This window comes from Aspergillus steynii, assembly GCF_002849105.1.
Source record: "Aspergillus steynii IBT 23096 chromosome Unknown P170scaffold_3, whole genome shotgun sequence".
In the NCBI taxonomy this organism is placed as follows: Eukaryota; Fungi; Ascomycota; class Eurotiomycetes; order Eurotiales; family Aspergillaceae; genus Aspergillus; species Aspergillus steynii.
In genome coordinates this window covers 2,223,158-2,247,814 of record NW_020194400.1, presented here as the reverse complement: position 1 = coordinate 2,247,814, position 24,657 = coordinate 2,223,158, and the positions used below count along the sequence as shown (strand labels likewise).

The following is a 24,657-nucleotide window of genomic DNA, read 5'->3' as shown; positions in this document are numbered from 1 at the left end:
GGTGCCTAGAATCACCTTATATTACTCATTCTCCCCCAAGAACATCCCTTCTTTTCAGAATGTCAGCTGCCGCCAGCCCCCAAGGAGGTAGTACCCGGGTCAGTTGGCAGACGCAACTTCACGGTATGCCCCACTTTCCTGCAATTCCTTCAGGAGATATCATCCCATCGTATGCTAACGTTGTCCGAAGAGCACTGCCGTCGTGCGAAGATTTCGCCTCCTGTATTCAACATCGTTTCCGAACGTCGAGGTATGCCATTCCCCCCCCCCCCCCCCCGCAATTTGTCGCTTTGATCCCTTGAACCCTCTTCGCATTGCCTCTGCGGCGAATGTCGAATGATTTTGAAATACCCTTCTTGTTGAACGTTGCTCATTGTGTGTCTCGGCACACTGAGGGGTGGAGTCAACGTACCCTTCACCGACTTTTGGACTGAGAATTTGTGGTGCCTTTCACTAACTGGTTGCTCTTTTCTACAGGAGGTCGCACAGCCTGGTCCAGCTCCGTTTCGATCCAAGGTCAGAATACGATTGCCGCACGATACTGGTACGATGGTCAATATATCAACAATGCAAAGGAAGATGCCGCGGAGGTTGCACTGAAGCATCTCAATCAGACTCCGAGCCAGCCAGCTACCACTTTCCCGGGCCAACTGTTCCCCTATCAGCAAATGACAACCCCGTATACCCGGCGTTAGGACGCTTCTTGTGGGATATTGTATTCTTTACTATGATTTAATATCTTGTCACCTCTTGCCCCCGCCCCGCGTTGCCCCTTCACCGGGGGTTTTTTTTGATGATTTTTTTTTCGCCTTCCATGGACAACAGCTGCTAGGATCGATGTCTTTCTCCCTTCCATCGTTCCCTGTCCTCTTGTTGCAAACGACGTTTCCCGGGTTGAACTCGATTTCACGGGCCTCGCAGACGTGTACAACATCTTCGGCTGTCGACATACAGGTCTCTACTATCAGGAGACTTTTTGTTTCTTTTCCTTTATTTTCTTTTCTTTTTTTTTTCCGGGGCTTTTCTCGGACAAAACAAGCGTCCATGGTCGATCTTGAGCATGTGCTAGAGACAGATTCCAAAGAAGGTTGCTGTCCCTGTGTCTGATCTTGAGATCGAGCGTGGTGCAATTTTGGTTCCTTTTTTTTTTCTTTCTTTTTCTTCTTTTTTTGGAGTCCTCGGATCGGACTTTTTTCGTTTCGACTTCTCAGGTGATGACCCCTTCAACCCAGATGCTGTGTCTTTTCTTTCAGTTTTGTTTCATTTCTGGACTTTCAGCCCACTCCTTTTCTTTCTATACAACAGCCCATATGACGGATCTTATGGCACGATATCTTGACGACAGTGAATTCATGAAGTATGAAATTGAGTCCCGGCAGTTGGATTTATATTTTCTTTTTGCAGTTTGTGTGGTTCTATATGTACCCTGCCCCTCAGTCCCTCCACGTGGGGTTTTTTCAGGGGGGTTTCTCCTGTTCTCCCCCTTTCCCCCCATGATATATAAATAATTGTTGGATCTTGTTGGTCTTCCCGGACAAGTACACACACCGACGGGCGAGCTGTTGATCTCCAGGGCACGTTGGACAAGTGAAAGCCGACGCGGGACAGGCGGTCTGTCGCGGTCAACTGCAGCGCTAGCAAAGTTTTCACTGGAATTTTGCCTTTTTTTTGGGGCTAGAGTTCTTTTGAGGAAATGATTTATTTTTATCGAATGCTTGGTGTAGCTAAGTATTAATAATTATGACTGATTTCTCTTTTTTACTCTTTTTCCGGTTTTTTTTTTTTTTTTTTTTTTTTTGTGGCTTTCCTCCTTGGTTTCTGGGCCCCTCAATTTTGGAGCGACTAGACCCCTTTCTGGATGCAGAGCAATCCCCTATTGCTCTACCTCTCCTCATCCTCAAATCCCCCCCTGAAAGAACTCGCCCTTGGTCGGGGGCATTTGCATGATAGATGGACGGACCCGAGTCTTTGGGTCTGGTCACGGTCATGTTGTGAGCTTAACCTTATTTCCTGCTCACGTGCCCCTCCCCCCCGGTTCCATGGTTCGTCCAGTTCACTAACATCCGATCCTCTCGATCAGGAAGCTTCGTCGTCCACCTTAATTACAACTAGCGCTGTCCCGCCCCCAGTCCCAAAGGCTAATACGCAAACTTCTCTCCGACCACAATGCGCCTGTTCCTCCATCCGTAATAAAGTCGCAACGCCAGACACCCTACGCAAACCCCAAGAAGCAGCGCCGCGTTGGTCCAGTGCCCGGTCGGATACCCTCTTTTGGCCTCGTTGGATTTGTAGATCCACACGCCGACGATCTGGCCGGGCGCCCCGAAGGAAACGTTGAGGGCAATCGCGAGTCCCGTCCCCGCGGTGGACCGGATGTTGGCGGAGAGCCAGCCGAGCAGGGGCGGGATGCAAGCAAATGCGCCGCTGGTCGCCACGATGAGACACCCGTATCGGTGCTGAAAGATGCCATCCATCAGTATTCATGGTTGTGTGGTACTCGGGTCGGCACGGCGGAAAGATCAGCGGGGCCAAATGCTTACCAGGTAGGCGTCTGCCGGGAGCACGGCAGACGCTAGAAAACCCATGGCTCCGATGAACGAGAAGATGGCTGAATGGAGTCCTCGACTGCATTGAAATGCCAGTGTGAGTACAGACTGGACCGTGAAATGCATCTGCGTCCTTGGTGAACGACCTACCTGTTAAAATAATCCGCAGACCAAGCCACCGCGGTGGTGACTACATATGCTACCGCCCAGGGCGGGACGGTCATGAGTTGAGCACGCAGGTTTGCATAGCCAAGACCACTGGTGATGGCCGGGGAGAAGAGGGACAAGCTGGAAAAGGGGGCCGATATGCCGAAATACACCTGACACATATGAGAGTTAGTCGACGGGGTCGGAGAGAGGCGCTGACAACCGCGAGAACTCACTGCGTAATGGGCGTAGAGGCGCCAATCCGTCAATACTCCCTTCGCTTCCTCCCATGCCATGGCCTGTGCCTTCCCCTGGGAACCTTCCACGCGGAGTCGTTGTGCGGCGAGTTCTTTCTCCTCGGGCGTGAGCCACGAGGCCGACTCCGGATAGTCAGGAAGAAGAAACCATACGAGGAAGGCCGATGCGCAGGATGGCGCACCTTCGATGATGAATAACCAGCGCCATGCTGACAGACCATGGACCTGGTTCATGTGTCCCACTCCGTAGGCAATGGCCCCTCCGAAGGCGCCTGCTAAAGTGGCCGATGCCAGGATCAGGGCCACCCGCAAGGAACGCTCCGAGTTCCGATACCAGAAGGTTAAGAAGTAAACAAGGCCCGGGAAGAGTCCCGCTTCCATGACTGTGACCGGATAAGCAGGACGAGTTTGAAATTGCAATGAAACACGCACCTCCAAGTAAGAAGCGAATCCCGGTCACCTGGGCATAGTTATGCGCACCACCCAGGCCCATTGTGCATGCCCCCCATGACAACATGAGGAACGCAATCCACCGCTATCTGCATGTAAGCATCTTGAATTGAATTGTTGGATACGGACCCAGCAAATGCTGCCTTACACTTGGTTTCAACTTCTTCAGAAAATAATTCGAGGGGACCTCGAAGAGAGCGTAGGCGATGAGAAACACCATCAACGCAATGCTAATTTCGATTGATTAGCGAAGGCAGATTTCGCAGAAGAGTGTCTAACTCACGTGTACTCGTAGGAGCTCATCTTCGTCTCGGTGAGAAGGTCATTGCCCGAATCCTCGTTGAGGATCTTCGCATTACCTATCCCTGGCGGTCAGCAAGTGTCTCCGACTCGGGTCCAGCCTCAACCCACCGATATTAGATCGATCCAAGTAGCAGAGAAGGTAGATGCCAGCGCTCAAAGGGAGAATGCGCAAATCTTGCTTCCAAACCAGTGCCCTCTCGCGAGCCTTCAGCTCCTCGTCCACTGCTGACTCCTGGGAGGCATTGTTAGGGCTAGCCATTGCGCAGCCAATTCGCATCGACACTCACATCCAAAGAAGATTCAATGTAATCTGCATTTTCGGCTTTCCTGGGGCTCTTTTCTGCCGCACTCATGTTGAGGGAAGTTCCAGTTGGGGAGTGGTTTTTCTTATCAGGAGAAAACTTTCAATTCTCCTTGCATAAGTCCCTCGAGCTAACGAACGCCGGGGAATCGGCTGACCTCCGAGGGCGCTGCCAATTAGACACCCCGACCCCGGGTTGGCGCCGGCAGTAATGAGGGAGCCGGATGGGCTAGAATCCTCCGTATGATTAATTCGGCTGGGTGATCATTTACCGGATTCAAAGACTGACTCCAGAGCATCGTCGGCACCAGACCTCCGCATTTCCCCCGATTTCCCCCATTTGCGGAGGTGGAGCCGCCGTCCCGTACGGTACCAAACCGTACGGTACCGTACCGTCGACTCACGGGTCTATGTCACGTGACTGTGATGCAAACCAGGCAAACCAGGCAAACCACCCGGGCTATCGATAACGGCTTTTTCTTATCGACCAACACAGCCCCTCCAGCCTTTCTCTGCATGACATGCCTTCGGTTCTTTTATAGACTCTCGACAGCAAGTCGCCTGCAACCGGGGAATCCGATCTCCGTTCCCCCCTTCTGCAGGGTATCCGCCGCAGCAATGTCTACTTCATCGCCAGCTCCTACTCCGCGCAAATCGATGCCCTCCGCCTTGACCTTTGACCTCCACGCTAAATGTTCAGTGAGTAGCGAGCTCGACTGCCCATGAACCGGTCCCCTGGCCCGCACTCTTCTGACATCATTCCACCCGTGTGGTGCTCATAGACGACGGGAGCTCGTGCCAGCACGCTGAAACTTCCCCATGGCTCGGTCCCTCTTCCGATCTTCATGCCCGTCGCGACCCAGGCCTCCCTGAAGGGATTGACATATGACCAACTCAAGGAGACCGGGTGCATGCTGTGTCTGAACAATACGTATCATTTGGGATTGAAGCCCGGCCAGGAGGTGCTGGATGCAGTGGGCGGGGCACATAAGCTGCAGGGGTGGGATCGGAATATTCTGACGGACAGCGGCGGGTGAGTCTGCTCGGGTTCGCGGGGGCCGATGGGATCTGGGCCATTGACTAACGGCGTTTGTACCCAGCTTTCAGATGGTTTCGCTACTTAAACTGGCCCAGGTGACGGAGGAGGGTGTTCGGTTTCTCAGCCCTCACGATGGCTCCCCGATGTATGTGATTTGAATCGACTTGGCTGCGCCGAGCGCCGTTGGAGTGACCGCTGGGGTGACCAGGGCTAATCCGAAAGTCCAGGCTGCTGACCCCCGAACACTCCATATCACTCCAGAACTCGATCGGCTCCGACATCATCATGCAATTGGACGATGTGATTGCGACTACGTCTCCGGACCATGCCAGAATCCATGAGGCCATGGAGAGATCGGTCCGATGGCTGGACCGATGCATTGATGCCCACAAATACCCCGAGAGGCAGAACTTGTTCTGCATTATTCAAGGAGGCCTGGATCTAGAGTTGCGCCGGCAATGCTGTGCCGAAATGGTCGCCCGGGACACGCCCGGAATCGCCATTGGGGGTCTTTCGGGGGGAGAGGCAAAGGAGGAGTTCTGCAAGGTGTATGTGCTGTTTTATACATGCATCATGGGTTCTTACTGATAGTGTCATGACAGGGTCGGAACATGTACGAAGTTGCTTCCCGAGCACAAACCGAGATATGTGATGGGTGTGGTAAGCACCTAGTCTAAAGAATCGTTGATCGAGACATGACACCTGACGATCTCCCAAGGGCTATCCGGAAGATCTCATTGTGGGCGTTGCCCTCGGTGCAGACATGTTTGATTGCGTGTGGCCGACACGGACTGCCGTGAGTTCTTCATCTATCTCGAGCGAGATCAACGAAGCGCTAACCAAGACCACACCACAGCGGTTTGGCAATGCGGTTGTTCCCAGCGGGAGCCTTAATCTTCGACACCAATCCTTTGCAGAAGACTTCAGACCGGTGCAAGAAGGATGCACCTGTACGATTTGTCGGTCGACGGAGCAAGGTGGCCTCGGAATAACACGCGCATATATTCACCATCTGGCCGCTAAGGAGACCGTCGGAGCTCATTTGTGAGATCCCTCTTTACATGCTCTGTTGTATATTGTCCTCAGTTCTAATTTTGCTACAGGCTCACGGTTCACAATGTCCATTATCTACTGTCGTTGATGGGATCCGCCCGCCAATCCATCTTGGAGGACCGGTTCCCGGCATTCCTGCGGCAGTTCTTCCACAATCTTTACGGGGACAAATCCAAGTATCCGGAGTGGGTCGTCGGGGCACTTCGAGGAGTCGGGGTTGATTTGATGCAGGATTAGTTGGAATCACCAGATAAATAAATAGACTTCTATTCCTGGCGGTTATAGATCAATGATTATGTAATCACCCTCAATTCCGATTAGCTCGACCACGTGACAGCGTGCCGCGTCGCGTGCGCGCCGCCGCTTCGGCTTTGCATTCAATTCCACTCTCCTTCCTCGACATCCCCAGAGTACATTTCTGCCCTCCCCTCGACCTCATCCACATTTCACCATATCCGTCATGTCCTCCTCTGCAGCCACCCCCGACCCTCGCACCAGCGACGACTCCACCCCTCAATCCCAGCCGACCCCCACCACGCCCGCCACCCCCGCCCATGAAGAACACCAGTATCTCAACCTCATCCGAACGATCCTCTCCGAGGGCGAGCATCGACCGGATCGGACCGGCACCGGAACCCGCTCGATCTTCGGCCAGCAGCTGCGCTTCTCGCTCTCCAAGCCCGGCGCCACGCCCGGCAGTGACCCGGTCCCCATCCTGCCCCTCCTCACCACCAAGCGCGTGTTCCTGCGCGGCGTGATCGCCGAGCTGCTCTGGTTCATCTCCGGCAGCACCTCGTCCGTGCCCCTCTCCGAGAACGGCATCAAGATCTGGGACGGCAACGGCAGCCGCGAGTTCCTCGACAAGGTCGGCCTCGGGCACCGCGAGGTCGGCGACCTCGGCCCCGTCTACGGCTTCCAGTGGCGGCACTTCGGCGCGCCCTACGTCGACGCCAACACCGACTACTCCGGCCAGGGCGTCGACCAGCTCGCGGACGTCGTGCACAAGCTCAAACACAACCCCTACGACCGCCGCATCATCATGAGCGCCTGGAACCCCGCCGACCTCACGCTCATGGCCCTGCCACCCTGCCACATGTTCGCCCAGTTCTACGTCTCCTTCCCCGACGGCCCCGGCTCCAAGGGCCACCTCTCCTGCCTGATGTACCAGCGCTCCGTCGACACCGCCCTCGGTCTGCCGTTCAACATCGCCTCGTACGCCCTGTTGACGCATATGCTGGCCCACGCCGCCGATCTGCACCCCGGCACTTTTACCCACTCCATGGGCGACACCCACGTCTACCTGGATCATATCGAGCCGCTGCAGGAGCAGCTGGCGCGGGAGCCCACGGACTTCCCGGAGCTGAAGATCAAGCGTGAGGATCGCGGCAGCGGCGTCGTGGACGGCTGGAAGGAGGATGACTTTGAGGTGATCGGTTATAAGCCTCACAAGGCGATCAAGATGAAGATGAGCGTTTAGACGGTCATTCTTGTGGGTTATTTTGTTTGGCATTAGTTATGGGATTATATGATACCAAGAATTAGATTGTACATAGATCATTATATCATCTTATATTGATAGGTATCTATGGAGTTGTAGAGCCTGCGGGGGACACGCATTGGGAGTATCGTAACTATGAAAAAAAGTCCGAAAATATGTAAAAGAACTGACAAAACAAGATAGGCAAACTTGATCTCCATCCTTTCAAAGGATACCAAATACACAAACTTCTATAAATCAAACCGCGCTCGCTGATGCAAAAAAAAAGAAAAAAAAGAAAAAGAAAAGAAAAGAAAAGAAAAAGAAAAAGAAAAAGAAACAACCAATGACTTCCCTACTTCCCCAGCGCCACACCGGCCCCCCGCAACAAGACAATGGTATGTCCGGACTTGACCTTCCCGTCGCCGATTGATTCCGAGAACTCGAGAAACTCGCCGGACTCGACGTGGAAGATGCGCAGACGGGCCTCCTCGCCGGCGCGGTTGTTCACATTCTCGACGTGCAGCCGGCGCGCGGCGTCGTCCAGCACACGGCCGACCTTCCAGCGCGCATCGAAGAAGAAGTCGCCGGCGGGGGCCTCGGCACGCTCCGTCTCCGCCGTGCCCGCCACATGCAGATACACGCGGCGGTCGGCCGGCACCGCGGCGTCGCCCTTGGCGGCGCGCTTCATGGCGTTCAGCTGCTGCATGCGGCCGGCGGCGCTGGTGGGCTTCGGCGTGGGCGCCAGCCCGGCGCTCTTATCCTTGCCCCAGGTGCGCACGCGCGCGAACATCGACTTCAGCGTCTCGTTGGCGTGTTGCGCGCCCGCCGCCGCGCCGCCGCGCGGCGCCGTCGGCTTGGCGCAGTCGTGCTCCTCCCGCAGCCGGTGCTTCAGGCAGTACTGCCGCGTGCAGTTGGGGCAGCGCACGCCCGGGTCCGTCAGCGTGTTGATCAGCGTCTTGCACTGTAGGTGGGCGCACTGGTCGGAGTTGTAGATGGTGGGTTTCTGCGTGGCGGCGGAGGCGGAGGAGGAGGTGCTGGTGCTGGTCTGGCCGTTGCGTCGGCGGGCCCATTCGCCAGCTCGCGCGCAGCGGTGGGCTGTCTCGCTGCGGTGGTCGAGACAGTAGGTGCCGTGGCAGGACTCGCAGCGGAACGGGAGGAAATCGAGCTGGTGGCAGTATTCGAACTGGCAGTGTCGGCCGATCGACTCGAGGTCCTTGTCGGCCATCTGCGTGAAGGAGGACTCGGCGGGATCGGCGCCCGAGGGCTGGGTTTGGCCTTTGCTGACGGAGATCGGGGACATGATGGCAATATGGATGGAACAGAGGGTGAACGAGGCGAGAAGGCGCACGGCAGCCTGGGGATTCTATATGGGAGGGGGAAGAGAAGATGCTGAGCAAAGCTGGAGACGCCGCTGGAAACCGCTGGCACATGCGCCGGGCTGACTCAGCCGCCGTGGCGCCGCGGAGATCGGAGATAAGCGGCGTATGGTATGGATGGTATCGATACGGTACGGCCTTACCGGTTGCGAGTATGCGGGATTCAATCATTCATTCACTAGAAACATGGAGGGGTATATCAAACACAAGAACAAGCAGAAATAACTCCTTCGGCTGGAAGGCCCACAGAAAAGAAAAAAGAAAGACAAAAAACAAAGAAAACCGTAGATGATCGGGCAGTGCCAATGTAAATGAGTGGTGTCCTTCGACTATCGCTCGAATGTCTCATTCTCGCTCTGCCGAGCAGCACTCGACGATGCAAAGGGGATCGGTCCGCTGGACATGAAGACAGGCAATCCGTTCTTGTTGACCCCGGCAGAGGTCGGCGGCGAGAATAAAGTCGAATGGGGCCCGTCGACCTGGGACATGTTCGCCGTCGTTGTGGGTAGAGGCGTCGGGTTGGAGACTTCAACAAGATCGGTCCAGCCATGCGGATCGGCAAGATTCGTCGTCTCTGATCCGCCGGATGCAGACAGCTTCCCCGATTCGGTCGGGTGGGCGACGCTGCTGGGTGCGGTCTGCGGCGCCAAAGCGCGGGCGTCGACTTGAGAGCTAATGGGAGCCGAAGAAGAACGAGAGGCCGGTTTGCTCGTGGAGGCCTGCGATCCTTTGACGCCGAGGGGCCCCCTCCGGGGGGATCTGGGGGTCTTTGCCGGCTTGGTCGATCGCTTTTTGCGTTCCTCGGCGGCCTTTCTTTCGCGAGCGGCGTGCTCTTCTGGAGACGGCACCTTCAGTTTGATGTTCAGTTTGCGCACCCCGGCCGCTAAACTGTCCACCTCATCCTGCGGAGTCGCTCCGGTCCCCTCGGTCGGCAAGACGGACGGCACTGGAGGCACCGGCGATGCCTTGCGCGGACTCGCGGAGTGTCTTGGGGTGGTCGGTCGCGAACCGCTCGTTTTGCGGCCGCCCGCGGCAGTACCGGGGCGAGAATTTGCGCCAGAGGAGGATCTTGGATCGGGGTCGCCTACGGTGTGCCTCTCGGGGGGTTGCCGCGTCGACGCGGAGGTGGACGTGGCACTCTTCCGGCGGACCGCACGCATGGCAGGCGAGGCTTCGTCCTTGCTCGCATCCGGGAGGTCGCTGGCGGGATCGATCGTCGTCCGTCGGTTGTCCTTCGGCGCAGGTCGTTTGGGAGACTCCGTCTTGGGGGTGCTTGGAAGCGACGTCTTGGGCTTTCTCTCCCGGAGCTTCCTGCGGTTTCCCTCGGGGGCCGAGGGCGCAGTCGCACCGCCGGCGCCGTGGGTGCTCGCCACTCGTTCCCGGCGCACGCGCGACGCCTCGGCATTGAGCTCCTCCGGTCGACAGCTTGCGGTCTGCCGATGGCTGGGGATGAGGATCTTCGACAGTTCGTGGGTTGCAGTGGCCCAGCCAACCGGGGGGATTGGCGGCGCCTCGTGGTCCAGACTGATCTGCGAGCCGTTGGACCTGCGATCGCGGGGCGTGGAGACCACCTTGGCGGTGAATGACTGCGTGGGCGCAAAGTAGGTGGGCGCTGCTTTCTCGCGACTCTTGACCGGTGCTGACGGCGGATAAACCAGGGCCTCGAGCTCCTCCAGAGCGGCGGGGGACCACCAGTCGCTGTCATAGGCAGCCGGTGGTGCCGGGGCCGCTGGAGTCGGTTGAGACTCGGCATCGAAGATTCCCAGGCGATCCGACATTTCTGCAGCCAGTCGATTCATCTGCGAATCATCCACGCCGTCGGCAGTCATCCTCGAATCGCTCAAGCCCGACAGGTGACTCAGAACGCCACTCGTCAAAGCGCGGTTGCTGTATCCGCCTTCCAAAACACTGATGACGCGCCCGTCGACTCCCAGTCCCTCCTCGGACGCCATGCGAACCACGTCGGCGGTGAACCGGGCGTAGAAATCAGTGGGGACGTTGACCTTATGTCGCTGCATTCCCGCGCTCTCCCACTCGCTGGCATCAAATCCGGCGGAGATGAAAATGGCCGCTTTCGGCGGAGGCCCTTGGGGCGTGTCGAGAAGACGCTCCGTGTGCCGACGTAAAAAGGCGCGAGCCTTCTCGATCAGCATCGTGTATTTCGCAGCGTAATGCTCCCAGAAGTCCCGCTCCGTCTTCCAAGGCTCCAGGTGAACGTTCCAAATGGACTGGCCGTGCGCATTGTCAATGCAGACGCTGGCGTTGCGTACCTTGTCCGGCTCCCCGCCTTCGCAGGGGTAGGAATTGATGTCGTGAAGGCTGAAGTAACCCGTCATGGCTTTCTTGTAGCTGGCCGCGTTTTTGGGGGCCGTCATCGCTTTCTGGTTCTGGTCCCACGCAATCTCCTGCGAGCCATCGCCATGATGCAGGTCAAAGTCCAGGATTGCAGCGTGGGTCAGACCGTGCGTCATGGCGGCGTAGGAGATGCCGACATGGACATTGTTAATCCAACAGAACCCGGAGGGATGGCCCGACGAGCAGTGGTGGCCCGGGGGGCGGATGCACACGAAGGCGCGTGTCGTGGAGCCGGGACCGAGGACAGCATCCACGCCTTCGCAGACACCCCCCAGAGCCCCCTCGAACGCATTCAAGGACTCCGAGCAGAGGTACAGATCCCCTTCATGAAGCGCGGGCGCATTCGCGGCGGCGCCATCCTTGCCCGCGCTGCGGGGTCGCGTCAATTCCTTCCCATTCAGCGCCAGGCGGGATTCCGCCGCATCGCACATGCTCTTCAGATCGTCCATCCATTTTGTTCCATGCACGTGTGTGACGGCGGGGGATCCGAGGGTCATCGTCCGCTCTGTCCTCCGAATCTGAAATGGCGGCACGGGTAGATGGCTCGGGTTGAGATCTAGATGCGGGAGAAAGCGGCCGCCGGCATACCGATGCGCCAAACGGACATATGCAGCGGACACACCTAGCACACCGGCTTGAATTCGTTCCGGCCTCTCCACGATGGAGTTCAAAGTTGTGCGTGTCGACCTAGGACGCGAAAACCGGTGGCCGTAGCAGGCATCGTGGAGGACAACGACGGTTCGGGATTGAAGGTCTGCGGACTGATGTAGATCCAACTCCTTCTGGAAGTGGTCGGCCGCGATGAGGGCGGCGGTTGGAACGGGTTGCTCCTGCGGAGCATGTAGCGAAGGCCTTTTGGGCGGCATGTTTAGGGCGTGCGCGCTGGTGGGGGATGTCGCGAAAGTAGACGTGGAAGACTGTCGCGACAGCGTGGGACGCGGGGAACCCCCACTCCCACGGTGAATCGATCGCAGCGAGGCAGTCGACGAGCGCTTTTTTAGGCTGGGCGCGGACCCGCGACACTCATCTCGTAAGGAGTTGGAGCTGGTGGTGCGTCGAGGGGTCGAATGCGCCTGGGAGGGATCCGAACGCGGGGGCGCATTCGACGGCGAGAGTCGCGACGAGGACAGAGCGGAAGGAGAAGCTGGCAGAGGAGTCGCACCCGTGGAAGAATTGTTTAGGTGGTCTGACCAGGGCGTAGGATCGATGGTCGGCGGGGGAGGGGGTGAAGGAGAAGAAGCGATGGATGTTTGGGCGAAGGAGGGAGTGAATGATAGAGGGTCATCGCGGTTGGAGGGGTGCATGACGCCGATGAACGTCGCATTGGTCGTTACGGAGGGCAGGAGATGCAGCAACGATAGGAGGCCGTATTATTGAATGGACCCCTGATGGTGCAAGCAAACAGACGGTTAAGAGACACAATGAAAGGGAGAGGGCGAGGGAGAAAGAGAGAATGAGAGAGAGGAAGAGAAGGAGGGGAGAAACATTCCGGCCGGAGATGCGGCAAAAGGGGGCCGTCGATCCTCCATTCTCTCCCTGTCAATCCCCTTCATAGTTACAACCTTACGCTCTGGATTCATTCGTCATGCGAAAAGGAGTCCTGATTCGCTCCGGATTTCATATGCAGAAATGATATCTACCGTGACTTTCCACTTTCACAACTGCTCCAAAAAAAGAACAAAAAAAAAAGAAAACGCCTTCAAATCCCAACTCCGGCCGTCCGTTGAAAGGAGATCCAAACACCGATCCTTTGTCGCTTATCCAAGTTCCAGGCGAAAGAAAAACATGCAATAAAATAAAATCAAAATCAGGGACAAAAGAAAAAATACAGAACGAAAGAAAGGGAGGCACCTATCCCACATTCCACTCAGAATGTCCGGGATCGCACTCCACATAAATGATACCATCTCCTGCGCGGAGCCATTGTCCTCTTCTCGTCACTGTTGATAGAGGACCCCTTCCATGATCGCTTGGATTTCTTTTCCGTTTTGAACCCTCTGGTTGCATGCGTATTGCAGAAACACTGCATATGCACCGTCTCAATCGACGTGCCGGGGCAGCTTTCTTGCCGGCGAGAGGCACAGAGTTGATGACCCGCGTCTTCTTCGCATTGGCACCACTCGTATAAAGTGAAGTATTGTCGACACATGATGCCTTTTCTATGGCTGGTGTCCTTTCGGGGGACTTTCGGTTGATTGATGGCGCCGGTGGGTTGAAGAAGGACCGTGCAGCTCCGCGAGCTTCCGATGGAAGAGGGAAGAAGAAAAAGGAAAAAAAATTCTAAAATTCTCAAAGGATTGATTGGTGTCGAATGCGATTTCTAATGCACGAGGGACTTTATTTTCGAGTCGCTTGGATTATGTCTGTTTCTGCGCGGCACACCGATCCATCCTTCTCTTGGTCGATTGCCCCTCAAATTATGGCAAGATCACGGTGGTCTACCGGATGAACGAGGATAGCGGCGATGGCGACGGTGATGATGACGACGAGGATGACGACGGAGAAAGCAGAGGAGCGAGATAACTGGACAGAAGCCAGCAGAGGGTTTCACAGAAATGAATCTCGAGAGATCGTAGTAGGTAGATAGAGAGTAGAGGAATGACAGCCACGGGGCTCGACAAGGGGAGGGGATGGGATGGCGGCGGAGGTACGGAGTCACAATGACTATAAGACACGGAGAGGGTCTAGAAAGATTCGAGACAAAGTCACAATGGCGCGAGAACGATGATGCGCACACTTAGGGAGACGGGGCCCGGGACATAGTAATAATAATTACTTTGACGTCAGCACGAAATGCGACGGTGGAGAAGCGTCAAAGAAACGCCTACGACGGTGGAGTATCCATTATTCATTTCGTCCAATCCCAGCCCAATGCCATGTCCGTTGAAATCCCACCGGCTGACCTTAGCCGCTGACTCCCTCTCGCTCGTCTCTCGCTGCCCTATCGCTGTCGAGCTCCTCCGGTGCGAATGAGGTTCGTCGGTGCCTGGGCTTGGCTGCTACGCCTCCCTACCGCCGATGTGACCCAGATCTCCTAGGGCGAGGGTTCACCTCCGTAGAGGGCAGGCAGTCTAGAAGGAGAAGGAAATAGCGTGACCTCCTTTCACGCCGAAAAAAGAAAGCGAATCGACAATCAGGCAAGCAACAAAGATCCTCTGGCGCCAACGATCTTAGTCAGAAGACTAATGACAGGCTGTCGGGGGTCCTCGAGATGATCAAGGTGAAATCGGATGGAGCCCAAGGAAATTTCATGGACGACGGAGTGGGTTCGACCCTCGCAGCCGCCGTCACAGTGTCCAACACGGCGTGTCATCGAATGGATTGATCCCCGATCCGTCCTCGACTTACCTGCAGGGTCGCCGGGTCGCCAATAGTCGGAGGAACCGTGGGAATAGCGTGGGCGCACCAGAGGCAATAGTCAAGACGGAAGATCCGTGACGATGATTGATTATTCTTAGAAACCCGGACTTCTGCGGCTGCCCGAAAACGGGGAAGACCGCGCTTTGCCGCTCCGGGTTAGCCCGAGTCACGTGGCGGCTAGGGTCGGGCCTGGCGGACTCAGGCAGCGACGCCGTAGTTCCGCTCTCGAGACTGAAGATCGAGATCGACACCGTCAAGCACACTCCTCGTCCTTTCTTTCTTTCTTTCTTTCTTTCTTTCCTTTGGCCATGACGTCTCCCTCCCCCGTCGTCATGCCCGCCTCCCCCGCCCGTACCGCCACCCTCCTCTCCAACCTCTCCGCCGTCTCCTCGCGCGTCGCCGCCGCCGCCGCGAACAGGACCGTCGTCGAAGCCAAGCCCATCCGCCTCGTCGCCGTCTCCAAACTCAAGCCCGCCGCCGACCTGCTCGCCCTGCATCAGCCCCCGGCGACGCAGCTCCACTTCGGCGAGAATTACCTGCAGGAGCTCCTGGAGAAATCCCGCCTGCTGCCCCCCACCATCCGCTGGCACTTCATCGGCGGGCTGCAGTCGAACAAATGCGCCACGCTGGCGCGGGACGTGCGCGGGCTCTGGGCCGTCGAGAGCGTGGACTCCGAGAAGAAGGCCTCGCTGCTGGATAAGGGCTGGGCGGAGCGGTCGGCCGACCTGCGCGCCACCGACCCCGACGAGCGACTGCGCGTGTTCGTGCAGGTCAACACCTCCGGGGAAGACAACAAATCCGGCGTCGACCCCGCCGAGGGCGCCGTGGCGCTGTGTCGCTTCATTCGTGAAAAGTGCCCGCGCCTGAAGCTGCAGGGCGTCATGACCATCGGGGCCATTGCGCGATCCAAGGCCACGACTCCCGAAACCGAGAATGAGGACTTTGTGTGCCTGCGAGAAACCCGCGATCTCGTGGTCAGTCGGCTGGACCTGCGGGGCGATGATGCCCAGTTGGAGCTGAGCATGGGCATGAGTGAGGATTTCGAAGGTGCCATTGCTTTGGGGAGTGATGAGGTCCGTGTGGGAACGACCATCTTCGGCGAAAGACCACCCAAGGATCAGGCGACGGTTATTTGAGCCGGGGGTTTGTTTTATTCTTGTAGGCCACAGCATCAATGGGCGGTTGGAGGGAAGAGTCTGATGAATTATGATATTGCATTGTTACGACGGCCAGTGACGGCAAAATGATTCTGCATCGCTGTACAAAAGAAAAAAAGACCAGAAAAGCAAACGACGCATACTAGTTTGTTGGCTTCTAAGACAAGACAGTGTTGGCCACTGTTCGAAGGTATTTATATATAGTATTTGATATCAATGAAACTACCTAACCACCTCGCGTCAAGAGGGAGGTTGGGGCAGAGAATTGAAAAGGGCCGGGGGGGGGAGAATACATTATCATATGTATTATGGAAAGAAAAGAAATGGAAGAAAAAGAAAAAGGAACCTCGCTCGCCTCCTGCCAAATTTACAATGGTTCGCTCGTCATGGACTATACATCCGCCAGGTTTCCCTGCGATAATTTCTGTTCCATCTGCTTCGCCAGGGCCTGCGGAACTGCCTCTTGCGTTGCTCGGATGGTGATTCGGTACATCTGTGAGGGCAGAGCGACATTAGCTACAGTGTCGCCCTCGCGCACGTTTGTTCGTAAGGGGAGGAGATTTACCTTCTTGTCGTAGTTGGGCTCCAACCGTAGGAGACAACCCGTCTTGCCGGTCGCAAACTGATAGACAGCGCATCCTACAATGTTTTTGGGATTAGGATCCACCCCGTCCAAAACTCTCCATCCAAATCCTTCCACCGATTTCCGTGTGAATGATTCGCCGATGTCCTTGGCTCTTGCGGCGGCCCCAAACGTATTCTGAGACTCGAGGGGGCCGCCTCCGATTTGCCGCCATCGCTTGAAAAATTCCTCGGCAGATAATGCGGACGGTTCCATGTAGCGGTGCATTAGGACAGGGAGTTGCAGGGTATACGCTTGCAGGGCACCTGCAAGGTATGAGATGCGAATGGTAGGTGCTTCCGTGAATGGCCCGTGGGCGCCAAAGAAGAGCGTCTGTTGGGTTTGGCCTGCCGCTGGAACGGAGGGCTCGGGCAGACTCTTGGTGTCGGCCTTGAGATTTGGCGCCGAGCGATTGTCCACCGTGGTGGTCAACGATCCAATTGCGAAGGATGCCTTGTTCGTGATGTAGATCTTCACCACGCCCATATGGGCCCGGTACTCGGACCGCAGCCCGACCTGGATCTGAGCATCCTCAAAGAGCACTCCTTCATCGGCATAATACAGTCGGTTATACCCAAGGTCCCAATCCGGCGTCAGATGGGCTGCACTCGCCAAGTTTGGAGGTGGTGCAGACGGGGTGCTGAGATCCAATCCCGCGAGGTCGCCCGACGCGCTCGAGGGCGAGGGAGCTGCTGCTGCCGCCGCCGCCGTTCCGTTCGTTCCGGTCTTCGTGCCATTGACAATGGTGGTGAAAGTGCGCTTCAGCCCCGTGTTTTGAGCCATGAGCATCTCTTTTTGGTCGGTGTTGGCATCCTTGCCGCCTACAACCCAGGTCTTCTTGTCGGTCGTGCCCGCCGTTCTCTGATGCAGTCGAGACAGGAGTATAGAGGCCCGATCCGAGAACGGAGGCATCTCATCGCAGACCGTTCGAAGAAGGTCGTCGGATGGAAGAGTCGCCAACGACAGATACTCAAAGGCACGCTGCTGCAGCTCGGAGTCGGGTGAATGGCTGTAGAGCTTGAAGATATGCAATAGTTGCGGTTTGATTTCAGGAAAGAGGTTGACGAATTTCACGAAGGATGACAAGATCATCGCGCGAGTATTGTCGGTGCTGGTGATCATCTTGGCCTGCAATGCCAGGAACTGCTCGATGGGACTCGAACCTTGATTATCGGCAATCAAATGCCCGAATTCTCCTAGAACATAGCATCCTATCTTCACGAGACTCTCGTGGCAGTCGGTCTTCAAATAAGTAAGCAAGGTGTGTGCGGCGTAAGCCTGCAACTCCTCGTTGTTCGTGACAATCTGGATCACACGCTGCCACACCTCGTCGTTGACGTGGTCACCTGCCAGAGAGAGAAGTTTCAGGGTCATGTCGATATACCACTGGGCATCCGTGGCGTATTTTTCCGTGAGAATTGCAACCTTCAACACCATTTCTTCCCGAATAGCATAGTCGGCAGTCTGGAGGTAGCGTAGCAACTCGTTCACAATAGGACCGGCATTGGTGGTGTCGCACATGCTGTAGATGAGATCCAACCCTTTACGCCTAACACTGATATCGCGATCCCGAAGCGACCCAAGGATGATGTTCTGATGCTTTTTGATGGGATCCAACGTCTCGGCCCTAGCCGCAAAATGGGTCATTGCCTCGAGTCCCAGATACCGAACGTTAGTCTCGCGCGACTGAATGTACTTTCCCAGGCGACTGGATATTTGTAGCATGAGGCTGTGTTCGGTGTCGAGATGGATCAAAAGATTAATGGCCTCAAAGAGAACTGCATTTTGCGCATTGTTCTGCTGGACATTCTTCGGCGTGTCCATTGCCGCATGCATGATTTGTTGCAACGAGTCGCGAATAATTTCACGGACATGGCTGTCCTCTGCAGTGGAAGTTAGCTATGGCTGACACGCTCTTTCGGATTCAAGTAAGGGACGAGGGGAATAAAGAGAAATTGAAAAGGACTCGGAGAAAGTGTATTACCAGACGGAGGATAGTATTGCAGCAAGCGCAGCAATTTGACCTGGATCCAAGGGCACGGTACGCGATAATAGAGGTAGTCTGGTGCAATATCATTATCCACCACAATTCTCTTGAGCCGCTGTGCAGCTTTGACGTAGCTTCCCCGGTATTCCTCGGGTTTATCCTGTACCAATGCCATGACCAAGGATGTCACGGACAAGGTCACACCCATGTCTGGGTCGTCCATGATAGAGATGATACGCTCGGCCCACTCGTTTTGCACAATGCCGGGGTATTTACGATACAAGCGGAGGAGAGTGAGAGCCGCCTTCTTCTTCACGAAGGCCTTGGAAGTGCTATGACACGTGAAACTTAGTACCAAGTCCCAATGAAACCCTGAGTTCGAGAAGGGCGGCTTACGGGGAAATCAGCAGGCGATGAACGTCGGTCGAGAGCGCCTCGCCCATCTCTCTGCCACCCACATTGGCAACCGCGTGCAGCGCCAAACAGTTATTCAACTCATTGTGATCCAGCAGATCCTTCCGGATACTATTGACGACCAGATGCAACAGCTCATGCTGCTCATGCAAAAACAGAGTCACGGCAAGGTATCCGATCTGCTTTTCGGAATACTTGGGGGAGGATATCAGATTGACGGCCTCCAGGTGGCCGAAATCGACATCATACCCTTGAATATAGACGTAGAGCAGCTTGCAGACATATTTTTTCTTTTGATACCCGTTGAGGCTGCCAGACTTGAACTTCTGCCGAATATTGGCTAATTCTTTGTTCACTCGCTTTTCCTCCAGCTCGCGCGCTCTTGCGTTGCGCAAATCGGCGATGAATTGGACGAGTCCTCGCATGGACGACATGGCGATCAATCGAGCATAGGGGTCGCAGGCTTACGGCGGATGGAGGAAATGGGGTGATGATCTGAGGTTACTTCGCAACCGAAAAGGGGGAGTCGGGGTCCCGTCGTACTACCTCACGTTCGAATACTTAAGCGCATGGAGATACCACGCCGGCGGGATTCACTTGGTGGGATAAAGTGTCATCCAAACATGTCCCGAATTGCAACCGTCTGGTGAATCCTTTACGGCGAATGGGACATGGTGTGGAAAGGAGGGTGGAGGGGATCGGCTTGACGCGACAGGGGGGGGCGGAGCGGTCGGGTTCGGCGGGGAGACAATTAAAAGGGAGCGTCAAGGTGGGGAGGCCGAAGGACCACGAAGCAGAGACAATCCGAGCAATGGCTGGGAGGGGACGTCCGAAGGCCGGGTAACGACAGATATGTGAAGGTAGCGAACTCCGGAATAAGGTACGGTGCCAACCAGCCGTGGCGGTTTTAGGGAGCGAAGCACCAGCCACTTCCGCGGCCGCACGAGGGTGGCGGTGCACGGAACAACGTGGACGCGCGGTGGCGGTGCCGGGACATCGGAGTATATGGAGTATGATAGATGATAGGTCTACCGCGTCTACGCAGAAGTGCCCTTGGAACAACAGAGTTCGGATGAAGATGCCATAGCTTTGTAATACATGCAACCCATGCAATCCATGCAGCGAATGCTCCCACCAGGGATCTTTGCAGCCCCACTAGTAATACTACCCAAACGCCAGAACGCACACCCGTACCCATGCATAACCAGGTCGTCAGAAAATCAAGGCGCCTCCCTTACCCAGCGCAAAGCCAAAAGCCATCAGGTTCGGGTGGTGAAATCTGTCTCGATGCCCTCGACGGCTGCATCGACAGCACTAGCCTTCTCACAAGTGCACGACGCTAGTAGCAGTACACAATTAGTCCGGCTCGGTCAGATGACAATAATTCAGGGCAAGGCAAGAAAGAACACGTACTGGGGAGTCTCTTTCCACAAGGACAGGCCTCGCCGGTGATCGGGTGGTTCTCAGTCGTTGCCCGTTCGCAAGTACATTGTCCGGCAGGGCGTGCGCCTATTCAACACAAGTCAATTCCAAACTGGTCAAATAAATGGACTCGAGAGGTGGAGAAACATACGGCATGAGCATCGAGCACCAGAAATCGCATTTTCCGTGGTGGCCTTGTTGCAGGTGCAGTGAAGAGCGTTTTCCTTGCCGCACGAGCACTTGGCCTGGGCAGCACAGACACAGCTTCCGTCCCCAGAGGTCTTGCAGCAGGTCGAAGTCGGGTGAACCATCGTGAATGAGGTTTTAGGTCGAGTGTTTGGGCCTTGAATCTCTAGTCGAGGGATTGATCCTTAAGAATCGGATAGATGAGTACTAGGAGAAGTGTGAGTCTGAATAACACGGCGAGGAAGATGTGAATAGAAAGGTCTGGTTCGACCGAAGAAGAAAGGGACTCGGTAGTAAACAAGGAACTTGAAAGTTGTGGGAAATCCTGAAGAACAGAGGATGAATGTATGCTGCATGGCAGGGAGTATTTATACTGTTCAGCATGACTTCATAGGCCGCCGAGGCCTGTCAACTGATTAACAATCCCTGCCCGTTGATTCGCTGGCCGGGACAGTCCCGTGACGGCGACCACCAATCATACGAGGCCGACCGTCAGCTTCCAATAAGAACATCCGAAATGCCAAAGATCTCGGCCAATGATTACTTTTCCTTCACGCCCATTGGCCCATCTCGGATTCCTACGCCAGGTGGGTATAGATCCCATGGGTTTCATCAATCCTAGCGGCTCTACCTTGCGCCGTAGAGCGATAAGATGATCGAATTTCCATGCGTCTTCCTGGGATTTACAACAATTACTCAATAACCAAGTCGAAGTCAACTGCAGCAATACGAAAGAATTATGCACTAATAACAAAGAGAGAGAAAAAAGACAGAGAGAGAAGTGTAAGGAAGTCCACCGAATTAGTAACCATATCAACGCCTTGTAACTTCCCGCTTCCAGTTTGTAACATGTGCCAGATGCAAACGCAATTGTCCCCAATGTAAAGTAATGTCAACAAATATCCCAAAACAAACCCCAAATTAAACCAGAAAGGTCGAGTGTGGTGAGAGAGCTGCGTCAAATGCTGATGTCACATTTGGCACGTGTTCGGTAGATTTTTTATAAGCCAGAAAATGTGTGAAGATTATGTATGTGCTGGTGATTAGACAATATGCAAGAGGGGGAACAACGAAAAGGGTTCCAGGAGCGATAAATGCAATAAGAGAGAGAGAGAGAGAGAGAGAGAGAGAGAGAGAGAGGGTGGAAAGGAGGGGGAGGGACGGAGAGATGGGGATAAAACGGAGCAGATCAAAAGAATGTCCAGAGGAAAAGCAAGAAGCCCGAACTCTCAAGCTGAAGGGCATAATTTTATAGATAATTGGCATAGTCAAATGGCTGCTGCCCAAACTTGGCTCGCAGGGGATCCAAGATCTGCGGGGGGTTGGCCATCCGGTCATCAGATGCACTGCCGACAGTTCCATGGCCCACGTTGCTCGGTTCCGGCGGGAATGACGCAGGAAGACTCATGCTAGAAGCATTGGCCTGAGTGAAGGGAATGGCCGTGTTCATGCCGTAGGGATGGTGTTCGTAAGGGTATGGCCGATAGTCCGAGGAGTCCGAGACGGGTACGGAATGAAGCGAAGGCATGTGTCGTCCATGGGATTGCATCTGTGAGTTTATTTCCATCCCGCCAAATCCCTTGGGCGCAGGCATCGTAAGCGGAGGCTGATAATTGTGTGCTTGCTGGTCTGGTGAGAGAGTTTTGTTAGTCACAACCCATGTCAAATGGCGTTCGAGAGACCTACTATGACTGTCTACATGGTAGGGAACGGAATGTTCCGGGGGGCCGGTTGGCGATACCGAACCCTCCAACGGCCGATGGTGATCGTATCCCACAATCATCCCATTAGCTGACCGGTTCATTCCAAAATCCAACGGGCGCCGCGCATAGGGCATGCTCGGGTGGTTGAGAGGCTCGCCCGGTCTCGAAAAACGGCCCGGGAAGTGCAGTCCGGTATTGAATGAGGATTCTGAAAAACTGCTCGATCGAGGAAAGGGAAAGGGCCCCCGGTTGTTCCTCTGAAGGTCCGGGATGGGCGCCGCCGGGGGACCCCGACCTGCCCCTGGTCCAGATGGCGGATAGCCCTCCAAATGTCTGTCGGCTGCAGCTGAGAAGCCGTTCCCCGTTGTGGAGGTCGAGCTCAGGGGAGAGATCACATAGTCGTCATCGTTCATTCGTTGTAAGCCGTCCGTGAGTAGCATCTGGAAACGGCCGTTAGCATCAAAACATGCACCTGCTGGTGGGCCCGTTGAGAGGGGAGACGCAACCGGTGTTTCGGATGTCTTGCCGTCGAAAGGCGTGCGGAGCACTTGAGTTGTGTCAAAATCATCCGGCAACGCTCTCGACTTAAGCATGCGCTCCCGATCATTGCTTGTAAGCCGCTTGAGTTTTGCACGCCTAGAAAGCACGTTAGCCTACCGGCATGGCGCAGACAGGGCTCATGGAGGGCACACCAACCTGTTCTGGAACCAAACCTGAACTTGGCGAGGCGTCAGTCCCGGAATCTCCCTCGATAATCGTTCTCGGTGAGCAGCGTCGGGATGGGCTTGACGGGTAAATTCGCTCATGAGGAACCGGGTTTGATTATGCGTCAGGCTATCAAGTTGAATCAGCACTCATCTTTGATTAATCGCGGGCCTGCCCGGGCAAGCCACCACAAGCACCCACCGGAATCGTTTCATCTTTTTCTTCTCCGTCTTCGCATCTGATGACGCCCGCTTTTCCGTCGATGATCCTGCTCCTTCATCGGACGAGGCCGCCATGGCATCTCCATGGTCCTTCTCGTAATCCTGCATCTCTTCTTGCTCGTTCTTTCTGAGATCAGGACTCATTTCCCTGTGGGCGCTGGGGCTCATAGCAGCACGTGGCGTGGAAAGAGCGGGTTCGCTGTGATTGAGTTTATCCAATCTCATCCGTGCCAACGAATCTCCCTCCGCTTCTGGTTTTCGGTTTTCTGAATTGCTTAAGGGCATCTCTCCCCCAGAATACCGGACATGAGCGGATGCACCTGGGGAGGTCGCAGCTGGGAAGGCATTTTCAGCCTTGAGCACGACCGGTTGCATGGCGGTAGAAGGCGCCCTGGCCACGTCGGCCGGTTTCTCCCACGATCCGGGTAACCTCGAAGGGACTACCCTTGATCTCGATGGGATCTGCTCACTGTTCCAGAACGGTGCCTGCCAGTGATTCGTAATTGCAGACAGAGGAGATGTAGATGGAGGTGACAACGAGGACAACCAGACACAAGGTCCACTGATTGACATGATAGAAGTCGAGTTCCTACCCCATATAGTCACGGTAGAAACGCCCAACAACGGGTTGATGGACTGTCAGCTTTCGATGTATCCCAGTAAATTATGTTCGGGAATAATCCTAGTCTCAGGATCACAGCCAAAGAACACGAGGTCTGAGCGAGCCTTCGGGGCGCTTCCTGAAGAAGTCCAGGGTTTCTTTGGATCCGCCGATTATTATGTGAGAAAAAGAAAATCGACGTGCGGGGGGAAACAAAGGCAATACAATAAGTATAAAATAAAAATTAAGAGGGGGAGGGGAATAGAATAAAATGAAAGAGAGAAAGAGGAAAGGGAAAAGTCAAGAGAGAAAGAGAGAGAGAGAGAGAGAGAGAAAGAGCAAGGTGATCTCTGGGTCTCGGGACTCTCGAGGTAGAGATGGTATCCGGATGATGGCAGACGAACGACAACGAGTCAAGGAAAAGCAACCAGGTAATCAATGAGCTAAATGTTCTAACGAACCACGACTCCTCTGTCTTCTTCCCCTATCCCTCAAAATGATAAAGGAGAATATCAATATCAGCTAAGACCAACAGCCAGCGGCAAAAATTGAGGGTCGATCCCTCCACTGGGTCCTGGATACGGCCGGGGGCTTGCCGTATGGTGGGTAGAAGGTTATAGAAGAAATTAAACAGTGCTTAGCCAAGCGGGTGAGAAGGGTCAAAAAATTTAATAAGAGGGGGGGTGGGAGAAAAGAAAATAATAATCACGGTAGTGGAAATAACAGCTAGAGAGAAATGGAGATGTTAGATGAAAGGTCCTGATCACGGCCAAAGGCCCACTAGATCTTCCACCTTGGCCACCAAAGGTAATACTCCGTAATGCTAAAGGATGCAACAAATGCCACGAAGACACACTCTCACCTCACAGAAAACAGGGGATGGTTTACTCTTGATCCAGGGAGCCAATCCAAACGATAGGTAGAGACTTAGATGCTAACGCGGAGAACAAACTTAAAAAAATAATGATAATG

At 55.1% G+C, this 24,657-nt stretch overlaps 9 protein-coding genes across 9 annotated transcripts; 3 read left to right on the top strand and 6 right to left on the bottom strand.

Annotated features, from left to right (window-relative positions):
* Positions 1–59: 59 nt before the first annotated feature.
* P170DRAFT_474135 (double-stranded RNA binding motif domain-containing protein) lies at positions 60–695 on the top strand (the record flags this gene model as incomplete). The annotated part of the gene is made up of 3 exons (XM_024853105.1): positions 60–123; positions 191–250; positions 478–695. 3 exons carry the CDS (start codon positions 60–62, stop codon positions 693–695), a joined length of 342 nt encoding a protein of 113 aa, XP_024705875.1.
* A 1,115-nt stretch (positions 696–1,810) lies between these two features.
* On the bottom strand, positions 1,811–4,234 carry P170DRAFT_381437 (putative MFS transporter). Its single transcript, XM_024845570.1, has 9 exons — positions 3,991–4,234; positions 3,812–3,935; positions 3,684–3,759; positions 3,549–3,630; positions 3,383–3,485; positions 2,930–3,333; positions 2,697–2,866; positions 2,541–2,625; positions 1,811–2,456 (listed from the first exon to the last, which is right to left on the bottom strand). The coding sequence occupies exons 1-9, from the start codon at positions 4,054–4,056 to the stop codon at positions 2,139–2,141; spliced, it is 1,428 nt and encodes a 475-aa protein (XP_024705874.1). The 5' UTR covers positions 4,057–4,234; the 3' UTR covers positions 1,811–2,138.
* A 427-nt stretch (positions 4,235–4,661) lies between these two features.
* Positions 4,662–7,573, top strand: P170DRAFT_445852 (uncharacterized protein; the record flags this gene model as incomplete). Its single annotated transcript, XM_024850744.1, has 7 exons — positions 4,662–4,703; positions 4,787–5,037; positions 5,105–5,188; positions 5,271–5,591; positions 5,646–5,703; positions 5,762–5,839; positions 6,620–7,573. The coding sequence occupies 7 exons, from the start codon at positions 4,662–4,664 to the stop codon at positions 7,571–7,573; spliced, it is 1,788 nt and encodes a 595-aa protein (XP_024705873.1).
* A 247-nt stretch (positions 7,574–7,820) lies between these two features.
* Positions 7,821–8,876, bottom strand: P170DRAFT_381428 (AN1-type zinc finger protein; the record flags this gene model as incomplete). Its single annotated transcript, XM_024845569.1, has 1 exon — positions 7,821–8,876. One exon carries the CDS (start codon positions 8,874–8,876, stop codon positions 7,929–7,931), a length of 948 nt encoding a protein of 315 aa, XP_024705872.1. The 3' UTR covers positions 7,821–7,928.
* Positions 8,877–9,126: 250 nt separating this feature from the next.
* Positions 9,127–12,734, bottom strand: P170DRAFT_435764 (histone deacetylase hosB). Its single transcript, XM_024849017.1, has one exon. The coding sequence runs from the start codon at positions 12,609–12,611 to the stop codon at positions 9,282–9,284; it is 3,330 nt and encodes a 1,109-aa protein (XP_024705871.1). The 5' UTR covers positions 12,612–12,734; the 3' UTR covers positions 9,127–9,281.
* Positions 12,735–14,934: 2,200 nt separating this feature from the next.
* On the top strand, positions 14,935–16,104 carry P170DRAFT_435763 (YggS family pyridoxal phosphate enzyme). Its single transcript, XM_024849016.1, has one exon. It carries the CDS (start codon positions 14,976–14,978, stop codon positions 15,801–15,803), a length of 828 nt encoding a protein of 275 aa, XP_024705870.1. The 5' UTR covers positions 14,935–14,975; the 3' UTR covers positions 15,804–16,104.
* P170DRAFT_463737 (AP-2 complex subunit alpha) lies at positions 16,037–19,712 on the bottom strand. Its single transcript, XM_024852187.1, has 4 exons — positions 18,830–19,712; positions 18,431–18,765; positions 16,390–18,329; positions 16,037–16,317 (listed from the first exon to the last, which is right to left on the bottom strand). The coding sequence occupies exons 1-4, from the start codon at positions 19,279–19,281 to the stop codon at positions 16,216–16,218; spliced, it is 2,829 nt and encodes a 942-aa protein (XP_024705869.1). The 5' UTR covers positions 19,282–19,712; the 3' UTR covers positions 16,037–16,215.
* A 394-nt stretch (positions 19,713–20,106) lies between these two features.
* P170DRAFT_354480 (putative copper resistance protein Crd2) lies at positions 20,107–20,580 on the bottom strand (the record flags this gene model as incomplete). Its single annotated transcript, XM_024844036.1, has 3 exons — positions 20,107–20,186; positions 20,261–20,356; positions 20,421–20,580. The coding sequence occupies 3 exons, from the start codon at positions 20,578–20,580 to the stop codon at positions 20,107–20,109; spliced, it is 336 nt and encodes a 111-aa protein (XP_024705868.1).
* Positions 20,581–21,493: 913 nt separating this feature from the next.
* On the bottom strand, positions 21,494–23,806 carry P170DRAFT_148714 (homeobox domain-containing protein). The gene is made up of 5 exons (XM_024842507.1): positions 23,065–23,806; positions 22,855–22,992; positions 22,665–22,794; positions 22,142–22,598; positions 21,494–22,084 (listed from the first exon to the last, which is right to left on the bottom strand). Exons 1-5 carry the CDS (start codon positions 23,655–23,657, stop codon positions 21,705–21,707), a joined length of 1,698 nt encoding a protein of 565 aa, XP_024705867.1. The 5' UTR covers positions 23,658–23,806; the 3' UTR covers positions 21,494–21,704.
* Between the last annotated feature and the right edge of the window lie 851 nt (positions 23,807–24,657).